This window comes from Schistocerca piceifrons, chromosome 3, assembly GCF_021461385.2.
Source record: "Schistocerca piceifrons isolate TAMUIC-IGC-003096 chromosome 3, iqSchPice1.1, whole genome shotgun sequence".
Lineage (NCBI taxonomy): Eukaryota > Metazoa > Arthropoda > Insecta > Orthoptera > Acrididae > Schistocerca > Schistocerca piceifrons.
Genome location: NC_060140.1, coordinates 37,619,285 through 37,633,605, shown reverse-complemented (window position 1 = coordinate 37,633,605; position 14,321 = coordinate 37,619,285). Strand labels below are relative to the sequence as shown.

Below are 14,321 nucleotides of genomic sequence, written 5' to 3'. Positions count from 1 at the left end.
ATTTTTATTTTCATTTTCACTTCAGTCCCATGCTACACTTTCCACCTTCTAATACAATGTCACCCTCACAACACCCCCACAATGACCCCAGTAAGTTTTATTTACATTCCCTCCGCAAACATGCCTTCGCCCTAGCCAGATTACACTCCCATATTTTATTTTCTCAGGCTTGTCTGACATTTGGCATTACCCCCAAAGACCTCACACTTAAAGTTCCCATCTCTGGCTGCAACCATTCTTTCCATCAGTCCCTATACCAGTTCCAAACTGAACAATCCATTGCCCTCACCCACCTAATCCTTCACCTACACATCAACTCAGCCAATGAACACACCCGTCAACTCCTATCCTTAATAAAAGTCCTCAATCTTTCCTCTCCCACATCCACACCGGCTATTCAGAGCATCCTCCTACAGGCCAACTGCAAATTAGAACAGCATGCCACCCTCCACCTCAAAAAACTATCCAACCTCCTGGTTTCCCACCTCCAGAAAGGCAACCCACTCACCCTCCACAACCTTTCCAGCAAACCTCAACCTCCTCTCATTGCACACAGACCCAGTCTCTCCCATCTACTCAATCTCCCACTTCCAGCTCCACTCCCTGCAAAACCTCAAAATTCTAATCAACACAATCTGGAACCACAACATCCTAATTCAGTAGTTAACCTTTCCTCCAAACCTCTCTCCCAATCCAAAACCCCTGTCCTATCCAAAGGCCTTACCTTCAGCCCTACTCCCAGATTCAACCAAACAGCCCTCGTAAAAAATTTACTGTCCTACACTTTTACTCTTTGCTGGAAATATCACTTTGCCATGAAGAAAAATAATCCTAATCCTACTCCTAATGATCCAACTCCCCAAGACACTATCCAAATTGAACCCTGCCTGGAACAGTTCCGTCCTCGTCACAGCGAGACCCACCTCCTCTTCCTCAAAATCACCCTCTCCAAACCTTCCAGGAATTCCTCACTTCCAGCCTTGCCTCTCAATCCTTCTTAAAAAACCTTAATCCTACTCCCAACATCACCACTGCTGAAGCCCAGGCTATCCGTGATTTGAAGGCTGACCGATCCATCGTCATTCTTCCGGCGGACAAGGGTTCCACAACCGTGGTACTTGATCGTCGGGGGTATGTGGCTGAGGGACTGCGTCACCTTTCAGACAACACCACATACAAAGTCTGCCAAGGTGATCCCATTCCTGATGTCCAGGCGGAGCTTCGAGGAATCCTTAGGCCCCCTACAAAACCTTTCACTTAACTCCATCAACCTCCTGACCCTACCAACACCCCGCAGCCCTACCTTCTACCTACTTCCTGAAATTCACAAAGCCAATCATCCCGGCCGCCCCATTGTAGCTGGTTACCAAGCCCCCACAGAACGTATCTCTGCCTAAGTAGATCAACACCTTCAACCCATTACATGCAGTCTCCGATCCATCATCAAAGACACCAACCACTTTCTCGAACACCTGGAATCCTTCGCCAATCTGTTACCCCCGGAAACCATCCTTGTAACCATTGATGCCACTTCCTTATACACAAATATTCCGCATGTCCAGGGCCTCGCTGCGATGTAGCACTTCCTTTCACGCCGATCACCTGCCACCCTACCTAAAACCTCTTTCCTCATTACCTTAACCAGCTTCATCCCGACTCACAACTACTTCACTTTCGAAGGCCAGAAATACCAACAATAACCTATTTATGGGTCCCTTAGAGGAAGCCTTCTTGGTTACCCAGGCCTGCCAACCCAAAGTTTGGTACAGATTTATTGATGACATCTTCATGATCTGGACTCACAGTGAAGAACAACTCCAGAATTTCCTCTCCAACCTCAGCTCCTTTGGTTCCATCAGATTCACCTGGTCCTATTCCAAATCCCATGCCACTTTCCTTGACTTTCACCTCCATCTGTCCAATGGCCAGCTTCACACATCCATCCACATCAAACCCACCAACAAGCAACAGTACCTCCATTATGACAGCTGCCACCCATTCACATCAAACGGTCCCTTCCCTACAGCCTAGGTCTTCGTGGCAAACGAATCTGCTCCAGTCCGGAATCCCTAAACCATTACACCAACAACCTGAAAACAGCTATCGCATCCCGCATCTATCCTCCCGACCTGGTACAGAAGCAAATTACCAAAGCCACTTCCTCATCCTCTCAAACCCAGAACCTCCCACAGAAGAACCACAAAAGTGCCCCACTTGTGACAGGATACTTTCCTGGACTGGATCAGACTCTGAATGTGGCTCTCCAGTTGGGATATGACTTCCTCAAATCTTGCCCTGAAACGAGATCCATCCTTCATAAAATCCTCCCCACTCCACCATGAGTGTCTTTCCGCCGTCCACCTAACCTTCGTAACCTCTTGGTTCATCCCTATGAAATCCCCAAACCACCTTCCCTACCCTCTGGCTCCTGCCCTTGTAACCGCCCCTAGTGTAAAACCTGTCCCATGCACCCTCCCACCACCACCTACTCCAGACCTGTAACACGGAAGGTGTACACGATCAAAGGCAGAGCCACGTGTGAAAGCACCCACGTGATTTACCAACTGACCTGCCTACACTGTGAAGCTTTCTATGTGGGAATGACCAGCAACAAACTGTCCATTCGCATGAATGGACACAGGCAGACAGTGTTTGTAGGTAATGAGGATCATCCCGTGGCTAAACATGCCTCGGTGCACTGCCAGCACATCTTGGCACAATGTTACACCGTCCGGGTTATCTGGATACTTCCCACTAACACCAACCTGTCAGAACTCCGGAGATGGGAACTTGCCCTTCAGTATATCCTCTCTTCCTTTTACCCACCAGGCCTCAACCTCCGCTAATTTGAAGTTGCTGCCGCTCATACCTCACCTGTCATTCAACGACATCTTTGCCTCTGTACTTCCGCCTCGACTGACATCTCTGCCCAAACTCTTTGCCTTTACAAATGTCTGTTTGTGTCTGTATATATGCGGATGGATGTGTGTGTGTGTGTGTGTGTGTGTGTGTGTGTGTGTGTGTGAGTGCGCGCGCGCGAGTGTATACCTGTCCTTTTTTCCCCCTAAGGTATGTCTTTCCACTCCCGGGATTGGAATGACTCCTTACCCCCTCCCTTAAAACCCACAACCTTTCGTCTTTCCTCTCCTTCCCTCTTTCCTGATGAAGCAACCATGGGTTGTGAAAGCTTGAATTTTGTGTGTTTGTTTGTGTGTCTATCAGCATACCAACGCTTTCGTTTGGTAAGTTACATCATCTTTGTTTTATGATCACCAAAACGAAAGTAATGTCAGTGGGAAAGAAATATAAACGGATTGAGTGCCAAATAGGAGAAACAAAGTTAGAACAGGTGGACTGTTTCAAGTACTTAGGATGCATATTCTCAGAGGATGGTAACATAGTTAAAGATCTGGAAGCGAGGTGTAGCAAAGCTAATGCAGTGAGCGCTCAGCTACGATCTACTCTCTTCTGCAAGAAGGAAGTCAGTACCAAGACCAAGTTATCTGTGCACCATTCAATCTTTCGACCAACTTTGTTGTATGGGAGCGAAAGCTGGGTGGATTCAGGTTACCTTATCAACAAGGTTGAGGTTATGGATATGAAAGTAGCTAGGATGATTGCAGGTACTAGTAGATGGGAACAATGGCAGGAGGCTGTCCACAATGAGGAAATCAAAGAAAAACTGGGAATGAACTCTATAGATGTAGCAGTCAGGGCGAACAGGCTTAGATGGTGGGTTCATGTTACATGCATGGGAGAAGCAAGGTTACCCAAGAGACTCATGGGTTCAGCAGTAGAGGGTAGGAGGAGTCGGGGCAGACCAAGGAGAAGGTACCTAGATTCGGTTAAGAATGATTTTGAAGTAATAGGTTTAACATCAGAAGAGGCGCCAATGTTAGCACTGAATAGGGCATCATGGAGGAATTTTATAAGGGGGTATGCTCCAGACTGAACGCTGAAAGGCATAATTAGTCTTAAATAATGATGATGATGATGATGATGATGATGATGATATATAATTATCATTAAACTACAGCTTCTGCTATACCACGATAGATAAAGTTCCATATTTTAACTGTACAGCAAAGTACTCTCCTCTTTGCATTATATAATTTGCCAAAATCTCGTTTTGATATCTCCAGTGGTTTACGAGATATGAAAGGCATTACAAAAATTTCATTCCCACGTGCCGGCAATCTGAAGTGAAGTTGTTGCTGCAGATGCTCAATATTTTCGAGACCAGAGGAAGATATCGATCCTAAGTTTCACGAAAGTTTCAAAATCTCACCCGTATTTCATACTTGGCACTGTAATATGCACCAAACACAAATTCATAGCGACCCCTATTTTTGATTGCAATGTTCTCGAATTTGATACTCGTATGTGAAATACAACAATAGTTATGACCATTATCGAAATGACGGGCACTTCAGTACAAATCTGGCATATAAAGCTACAAATATTTCAGAAATCAATTATTTTTTACGGAACAGATTCTGTAAAACTGTCTGACAAAGATTTGCAGGCCGGGCTTCTCGAGTTTTTCGGCACCGTACCATGCCAACATGGGCCCACTTCATGTGACGCCATAAGAGCGCGCTGCAGCCTCTTCTCTAGGTGGTGTCGATCGTACCCCCGTGGAAGACGAGATGTGAGACCTGTCCAATCCATCGACCTGGCGCCACGTATTCCAGTCCCGTCACAGGCTTATCCTACCCCGTCTGAGGCTGGGCCACCTGTGAAAGATGCCTCGTTATATACAGTTTCAGCTGCAACCACTGCCAAGTATTTTACACTGGTATGACAACCGGCCAGCTGTCAACTATAATGAATGACCACTGCCAAACCATTGCCAAAAACAAGGTGGCACAACAAGCAGCAGAAAATAACACAAAGTGTGCTATCTGAATCTCCTCCACATCCAGATGGGAGCTATCCCTACAGAACATCCTTCACTACAGTAACCTTTCTAACCTAACCTGAGATAACTCACTGACCCACCCAAAAGTTTGTGTGTGTGTGTGTGTGTGTGTGTGTGTGTGTGTGTGTGTGAGCGCACCATCCCCTGCTCCAGTACCCTCACCCAATTTGTCCACCCCTCATCAGCTAGCTGTGTGCAGTTATCTTACGCCCTAGTCTATGCAACACATGCCCAGCCATCTGCTGCACAATGTAGAGAGACAGGTGTGTGTGAGGTGTGTGTGTGTGTGTGTGTGTGTGTGTGTGTGTGTGTGTGTGTGTGACTGCATGTTCTTTCTACAGTTAGAAAAATGAAGAGCATTCTGAAGTCTAACAAAACTCCGTACCTTCTTTTGTTTGTAAGCCTATCGATAACACGGCACTTCTGCCTTTTGGCGACTCGTCTGTGCCTAAATAATTCGTAATTTGCAACCGGAAGTTCCTGTACATTATTATAAATAAAAATAAATTGTCAAAAAAAGATAGCATCAGACAATCGTCTAAATGGTCAGCACGTTTCCAAATATTTGTCAGAGATATTGTACCATAATCTTCAAATGCATTCATTCCATATCCTAGCTGTGGATCGCAGTTACGATCTGTTGCACGGGCAAACAAACTTAACTGAGCTGAACTGATGAGAGTACCTACTTGGCATCTGCTACTGGAAGTGAAGAACTGGCAACAGAGAGCCGTGAAAACTCTGCAGCCATCCCGAGCATCCCAGTGTAGTTGGAGGGGGACTCTGCAGGCACGGGTGAGTAGTAAGCACCGGCCGGCTCACCACCACCACTGCTACCTGGTGAGTAGAAGGCACCGCTGCTGCTGCCGTCCGGCGAGTAAAAGGCACCCCCGCCGTTGCTGCCGCTGCCGTAGTAGAAGGTCGCGTTCCCGTTCCCAGCCTCACCACCCGAGCAGTAGGTGCGCGACGTGTCAAAAGGGTCGGGAGATTCTGGCCTTTCGTTACGGGCGTCGAGCCCGGGGCAGTTGGCGTACATAGGTGAACCACCTGAAATAGCATGCCACACTTATTCTATAATGTGCTCGTATAAACTGAGAACGGCACGACTGCGGAAGTCACGTGTACAGAGTGGGGAGAACTGAGGGAATGTACGTACAGAAACAAATACACGAGTAAAGAATACTGTGAGTTCTTGTGATACTGTCCTTCCAGTGCCTAATGCTTTTATCGATATGAGAGTTCCCTACGGGGTGGGGTTCTTCGTACGAAAAAGTTTCGATATAAAATTACTGTCTCAGAACACTTTTACGGTACTCAGTTACACGCGTCAAATATTACCGGCAGGCATAAATTGAAAGTGTTATCCGTATATTAGATTGCATGTACAGAAATCTGTCAGTTTCACATTATATCAAACTTGTTGTAATGTAATTACAGCATTCTGTTGGAGGATAATTAGCACTCACCAACAAAAAGCAATTTCTGAATGTTTCCTGCAATTCATGAGTCAATTCTTACTCATTTTGGATAAAGAAAAGTGAATACGACAACGAAAAATTTTCTTTAGCTCTAGTTCTGTGTTACACACTAGGTGAAAGTATTTCATATTAACAGATTAAGAGAAAATTTTAATTAAATATGCTAACAACATTGAAAGTGTATTTGAATTTTTTTAATGGTAATTACATTTTAAGAGATCTAAATTGCTGGAAGAATATCTTGCAGACAGTTGGAGTGAAATCTTTTAGCCTGCCTCTTGTAACAGTGTTCTGGAGCAACTCTACACAAAGATCAATAGAAATCCACAAGCATTGCTTCATTCCAATGGCCCTGATATCTTTGTTTCATAACAGAAATGTCCTGATGGAATCTTTTGCCATGTTCATCACTGACAGTGCCACAACTGGAAGGGAAAAAGTCTAGTTGGGAGTGGAGAAAATGGATTTTAAGGGACACGTTGAATCTAAGGTTATGGTACTTTTCCAGGACCACTGTCACCACCTGAGTGTAGGTGGTATTTTTGCAGGAGCAGTTTCACCAACTGAGTGTAGTTATCAGGTCTTTTGCTGCCTAAAAATCCATAAACCACTCTCTTGAAGGCTTCCCAAGTGTCCTTTTCTTTCCCCTCCAAAACTTGGTCACATGCGAGATCCTTTACAAGTTCTCGAATTTATGGCTTGATAAAAATACCTTGTGTCACTTTTGCATCACTTGATTTCGGAAATTTCTATCTTAGGTACTTAAAGGTGTGTCCTTTTCTTTCATACCTTTGACAAAAGTTTTCATCAAACCCAGCCTGATATGCACGGGTGCAAGAACAACATCTTTTGGGTCCACGAGAGGCTCGGCAACAACATTTTTCTCATTTGAGTTCAGATTTCTTGCAGGCCAATCTGCTTCAATATAATGCAATTTCATATCCCTACTGTCCCAAAGAAACAGCAATGTTTTGTGTACCCAATTGCATTCCTAAAAGTATGGCTATAACTTTTAGATCACCACAGATTTTCCATTTGCATTCATGACATTTGATTGAGTCCAAGAGGGCTGTCATATTCGCATGTCTCCTTCTTGTGAACTGCATGACAACCAGGAATAGAAGAAAGATTGTGAAGTAACTCAGCTTCCAACCTGATCTTGGAAGAGTCTTTGAATAGACTCCGTTCAGTTGGATCATTGTTAATATTTAAAGATTTCACCCGGCCATTAATGTCGCAGGAAACAACAAGATTGTTTTTCTTCTTCAAAAAGGGAGTCAGTGACACTTTTGGTACTGTGGCATTGTGACATCACATTTGAGAAGATTCCATTGCTGTAGTCGAGACCCAAGAATTTCTGCCTTCTCCTTTGACAGGTTAAGGTCTATAATGAGATCACTCAATTCCACTAGACTCAGTCTGTGTGGTTTATCATCTTTCCCCTCAAAATCATGGCCACAGACGTGAAAGGTTTGTTTGGTTTTTTGTTCCACACTCTCTTCATTTTCTACTTGAAACACACAATTTTCAGTGAAGTAGAAACTAGTAAACTACCTGAATCTGGATCAATTGGCAGATCCAAGATTTAGATAATGAACTGTTCTTCTTTTCTTTATAGACAATCCTGCCTCTATAGGTGGAGGCAAGCAGAAATAGCAGTCATCTGTATGGTCTGTTGGCTCCCACCAAACCATAGGCACACCAAAAGCGATAGATTATTTCTTATTTTTCAACCGCTCTCACAGTCTAGCTGAAATTGCATTGCAACATATATGTGGTGCCCATGACTTATCCTGGTGCCCTACTTTCACATAGAAATAATGCTGATAGATAGTCTTCACAAGAGGCGTCAGATTGCATTTCTGTGAGGAAAATGTTATTTCACCACAAATGTAATAAAAATTATTCACCTTATTTACACATTTTTGCAGCCGTTTTATGAATTTTACTTTACAAAATCACTATCAAACCAGAAATTCTGCTTTAATTACAGCATAAACTCCCATCAGTCACTTGACGATTATGAACTCAAGTGTTTGATAGAATTCCTTTAGCTGGTTTCGTTGTGGTCATTTTCAGTTAAAATAGAGGAAGAGGACATGTCTCGCTTCATATTTGTAGTGCGATCTGAATGTACGGCTATGGTTGCAGCAGTACACAGCTAGTGACATATCATCGAGACTGAACATTCTCTCATTATTTTAGTACAGGCTAAGCCAGAAATTAATTGTTACTTATTTTATGTGTAATTTAACATATTTCAACCCATTTCATGTATGTTTTGGTCATCATCAGGCATTTACTCATACTGAACATTGTTACTTAAAGCTAAATTGTCTTAATGTTGAACTCTTTTGTTCATTGTTAGCTGCTAGGATGGCTGTTGGAGTACTTGAGAGGGAAGCGGTGCCAGTGAGTGGCCAGAAATTGATCGGCAATGGTGCCTTCTGTTAACGTGCAGCTGTATCTCATCGTTTGTTGCAATTGAAATCATGGCCTGTGCAGGTTGCAGATAAAGTTTCTTCTGTTGTTGTGGTGCGATATCATGTGGTACACTTTTTATAAGCCAGTTGTTCACTTACATTTTTGGCAACCCACGCTCTATCTGCATTCACGGCATACTGGATGAGTGGCCTATGACATTACATTATGGAACTGCTTAATCTGACTGATTTGGATGTAATTATTCCACACAGTTGCGGTCCCTAAACCTGCAAGAATGAATTAAGAGAAAAAGGAGGTTTTCTGTACAGTAAATTACACAAGACTTCGTAATTTACTCATAAAATGGCCACCTTGTAGGCTAGGCGAAAACATTAATTTTCCAACACTCTGCTGCTTATAATGTACGATTTATTTAGGTATCAAAATTCCAAGCAAATATCTACTGAGATATGGAAATTCAGCTCCAGTCCTGAAAGTCTATCGACTATGACTGGGTTGCCAAAAACTTTTCAGATGGAATTTTATACATAACTGTTTTTCAGACAATGCGTGTAATGAGATGTTAACGGCAGGCACCCTTTCGTTAGTCATTGTCTTGTGATACAACTAAAACATGTCATATACTTGTGACTCAAAGTGAAATGTCTATTGAGTCAAATAACCTATGGACAGTATATTTCATAACAGTGGAAGCAATACTGCAGCAAACTGATTACTTAACAAACTGTAACATATAGAACCTGTGCAATGACTGTCATTTCAGTTGCGTAGCAGACAGTAATTTGCCTAAGCAGTTATCTGCTGAATTTATGTATTTACCATAAGAATTAATTATATTTCTACTTAGTACTAATGAGAAAGGTGCCTTGCATACTGGACTGAGCAAATTGATGGATGTTTCCTTTCAAACATTATGGGTTTTTGGTTCCATTCTGTGCTTGTTCTTGATGGAAATGTGAGGCGGTATGGTAGCGAAGGTGTTCATAGTCACACAGCAGTGCATACCTCATGTAGCAGGATCATGCAGGCAGAGCCTCATAAGAGCTGCTGGTCAAAGGAAGGGAAGATAATACTATGCTACCTTTATTTAATTAGTCAGTGCTATATTAAGTGCACCAACACTAACGTTGTGCAAAGCCAGTGGACAGTGCGATGCTGCATCTTTCTCTGAGCAGCCTTAGTCTGATTACACAGTTGTCATTATCATCTATTACCAATGATTACAATGTAACTGCTACTAATGCTTTGCAAAGAAATGTGAAAAACACCTTATAGATGAGAATTTATATTTTCAGTGTGCCTCAATTCTTGAGTCTGATCTTAATAAATTCCCTACAGTTTCACACTAACACGCCCTTTTGTGCTAACAAGTTATTTGTATGGTAATTATCTAAGTATAACTGCTGCAACACTCAACTGCTTCGACTAATATTCCATTTTGGGATGAATATGACTTTGAAACGACAGTCCTTTTGACTTACTGAATGCTGTCTGAATGATCTGGCAACTGTGGTGTGTCAGGAGTGAATTGCGTAAAGTGTCATGGCAACGGTGAGTCAGTGCTGAATGCACACATGCGCAGAGATTTTCACTGTAGTAAGGGAGACATGGAGGTCTATTCACCATCCTTACATGTCCCCATGCCATAATGAGTAAGGTGACACAAGGTCCACTCACAAATAAAACTCTTGCTGTGATACAAGAGATGTAAACAAAAAAATTTTTTTCTCAGAAATGCTATTTATTTGTTAACTACTATCGACTATCAGATAGATTATATAATGGTAAGACAGAGATTTAGGAACCAGGTTTTAAATTGTAAGACATTTCCAGGGGCAGATGTGGACTCTGACCACAATCTGTTGGTTATGAACTGTAGATTAAAACTGAAGAAACTGCAAAAAGGTGGGAATTTAAGGAGATGGGACCTGGATAAACTGAAAGAACCAGAGGTTGTACATAGTTTCAGGGAGAGCATAAGGGAACAATTGGCAGGAATGGGGGAAAGAAATACAATAGAAGAAGAATGGGCAGCTCTGAGGGATGAAGTAGTGAAGGCAGCAGAGGATCAAGTAGGTAAAAAGATGAGGGCTAGTAGAAATCCTTGGGTAACAGAAGAAATATTGAATTTAATTGATGAAAGGAGAAAATATAAAAATGCAGTAAATGAAGCAGGCAAAGAGGAATACAAACGTCTCAAAAATGAGATCGACAGGAAGTGCAAAATGGCTGAGCAGGGATAGGTAGAGCACAAATGTAAGGATGTAGAGGCTTATCTCACAAGGGGTAAGAGAGAGACTGCCTACAGGAAAATTAAAGAGACCTTTGGAGAAAAGAGAACCACTTGCATGAATATCAAGAGCTCAGATGGAAACCCAGTTCTAAGGAAAGAAGGGAAAGCAGAAAGGTGGAAGGAGTATATAGAGGGTCTATATAAGGGCAATGTACTTGAGGACAATATTATGGAAAAGGAAGAGGATGTAGATGAAGATGAATTGGGAGATATGATACTGTGTGAAAAGTTTGACATTGCACTGAAAGACCTGAGTCGAAACAAGGCCCTGGTAGTAGACAACATTCCATTAGAACTAATGACGGCCTTGGGAGAGCCAGTGCTGACAAAACTCTACCATCTGGTGAGCAAAATGTATGAGACAGGCGAAATACCCTCAGGCTTCAAGAAGAATATAATAATTCATCCCAAAGAAAGCAGGTGTTGACAGATGTGAAAATTACCAAACTATCAGTTTAATAATTCACAGCTGCAAAATACTAACACGAATTCTTTACAGATGAATGGAAAAACTGGTAGAAGCCGACCACGGGGAAGATCAGTTTGGATTCCGTAGAAATGTTGGAACATGTGAGGCAATACTGACCCTAGGACTTATCTTAGAAGAAAGATTAAGGAAAGGTAAACCTACGTTTCTAGCATTGCAGCTTTTGACAATGTTGACTGGGATACTCTGTTTCAAATTCTAAAGGTGGCAGAGGTAAAATACAGGGAGTGAAAGGCTATTTACAATTTGTACAGAAACCAGATGGCAGTTATAAGAGTCGAGGGGCATGAAAGTGAAGCAGTGGTTGGGAAGGGAGTGAGACAGGGTTGTAGCCTCTCCCCGATGTTATTAAATCTGCATATTGAGCAAGCAGTAAAGGAAACAAAAGGAAAATTCGAAGTAGGTATTAAAATCCATGGAGAAGAAATGAAAACTTTGAGGTTCGCCGATGACATTGTAATTCTGTAAGAGACAGCAAAAGACTTGGGAGAGCAGTTGAACGGAATGGACAGTGTCTTGAAAGGAGGATATAAGATGAACATCAATAAAAGCAAAACGAGGATAACGGAATGTAGTTGAATTAAATCGGGTGATGCTGAGGATTTAGATTAGGAAATGAGACATTAAAGTAGTAAAGGAGTTTTGCTATTTGGGGAGCAAAATAACTGATGATGGTCAAAGTAGAGAGGATATAAAACGTAGACTGGCAATGGCAAGGAAAGCGTTTCTGCAGAAGAGAAATTTGTTAACATCAAGTATAGAGTTAAGTGTCAGGAAGTCGTTTCTGAAAGTATTTATTTGTATGGAGTGTAGCCATGTACGGAAGTGAAACATGGACAATAACTAGTTTGGACAAGAAGAGAATAGAAGCTTTCGAAATGTGGTGCTACAGAAGAATGCTTAAGATTAGATGAGTAGATCACATAACTAATGAGGAGGTATTGAATAGGATTGGGGAGAAGAGAAGTTTGTGGCACAACTTGACTAGAAGAAGGGTTTGGTTGGTAGGACATGTTGTGAGGCATCAAGGGATCACCAATTTAGTATTGGAGGGCAGCGTGGAGGGTAAAAATCATGGAGGGAGACCAAGAGATGAATACACTAAACAGATACAGAAGGATGTAGGTTGCAGTAGGTACTAGGAGATGAAGAAGCTTGCACAGGATATAGTAGCATGGAGAGCTGCATCAAACCAGTCTCAGGACTGAAGACAACAACAACAACAACTACAACAACAACATCAACATCAAGTGCAGAAATACTCTTTGGTTCCTTTCGTGCGTGTTTTATAAATTTAGATGTCATGCCATCTTACTCTGCGAGTAAGCACTCTTCCTGTTGGCGTAATAAGAGTGTTGTCAATCACTTGTTAATATTCTGATGCCTAATGGCATGATACTGATTCCACATGCTCCATCGGATGTGGGAACATACTTTCACTTTGGGTATGCAAAGAATGTGCAGATAGTCACATCGTCATACTGTGTTCAGAGCCAAGATGATGTCTTCCACTTTATGTCTCACTGTGTGCTGGCGTGGCTGTCAGTCAGTCAACATACACACATTGGGCACTTATCACTGCATGCACTTGTTCGAGTCACAACATCCAGAACACACTGTCTTTGCCAAATTTATTGCACAAGTAACACATTCCACTCAAATTTAAGTACACAATGTGCAAGGCAAAGGTGGGGAAATATTGATTTTGTTAACTTTTGTGTCGGTTGATGAGGGAGACTGACACAAGCAAGGATTGAGAAAATCCTGATGGCCTAATAATGTGCATAATATGCTTGGAGTAGGTTGCCATATGTTAAATTAAACATAAAACAAATAATTATAGCAGCTAATTTATGCCTTAGACTGTACTAAAATATTGCAAAAATGTTCACATTGTTGATGAAATCTCAGTAGCTGTGTACCGCTGCAACTGCAGCCATACATTCAGATCTCACTACAAATGTATGTTTAAAGCCAGATATTTTTCCTCTTCCCCTATTTTAACTGAAAACAACCACAATAAAATCAGCTAAAGGAATCCTACTAAACACTTGAGTTTATAATCATCAGATGAGTGATGGAATTCACCGCACATTGCCAATTACTACTATAGTACTGTTTGTAAGTCATAAGTGCATATATGTCACTCATTTTCATTACATCTTGAATGGTTGAGCTGGAAGAATGGGGACATTGGTTGTTCACCACAGTAAAATATTAGTATTTATCTGACATATTCATCTTCTGAGGAACAGCAGAATGACCACTCAAAGAAGATGACAACAAGCAGCTGATAAGGTAGACATCAAACTGCATCCAGTATCATGCTGTAAGAAACATCCACAGTTGTTGTTGTCAGATGGAGAGGGAGTGGGTGTGAATTATGGTGCGGTAGGCTGTAACAGTTATTTATCACTTCCAAAATGAGATGACAGTTTACTGGGTGGGGGCAGGGACGAGGGGGGGGGGGGGGGGGGTGTTGAGATGCTGCCTGAAAAACGTGAGCATATGACGTTTCACTGTGATTAAGTGGCATATAATGTGTGGGGTACCAGCTTATGGATGCTATTCACCCACTGCTGAGCAACTCTATTACGAGCAGAAATTAAGACTGAGCGATGACGGAACTGTGTGGTTCAGCATCATGAATCAGCAGTATATGGGTTCTCTGTAGGTGCTAGAACTGTCTGTCCACCT

At 42.3% G+C, this 14,321-nt stretch overlaps 1 protein-coding gene across 2 annotated transcripts in view; it reads right to left on the bottom strand.

Moving 5' to 3' along the window:
- Positions 1–14,321, bottom strand: part of LOC124788228 (activated Cdc42 kinase Ack) — a 499,253-nt gene that overhangs the window by 135,838 nt on the left and 349,094 nt on the right. For both annotated transcript variants that reach the window (XM_047255411.1, XM_047255410.1), the window contains exon 12: positions 5,611–5,968. In XM_047255411.1, coding sequence (XP_047111367.1) covers positions 5,611–5,968 — 358 coding nt within the window. The remainder of the gene's footprint in view (positions 1–5,610; positions 5,969–14,321) is intronic.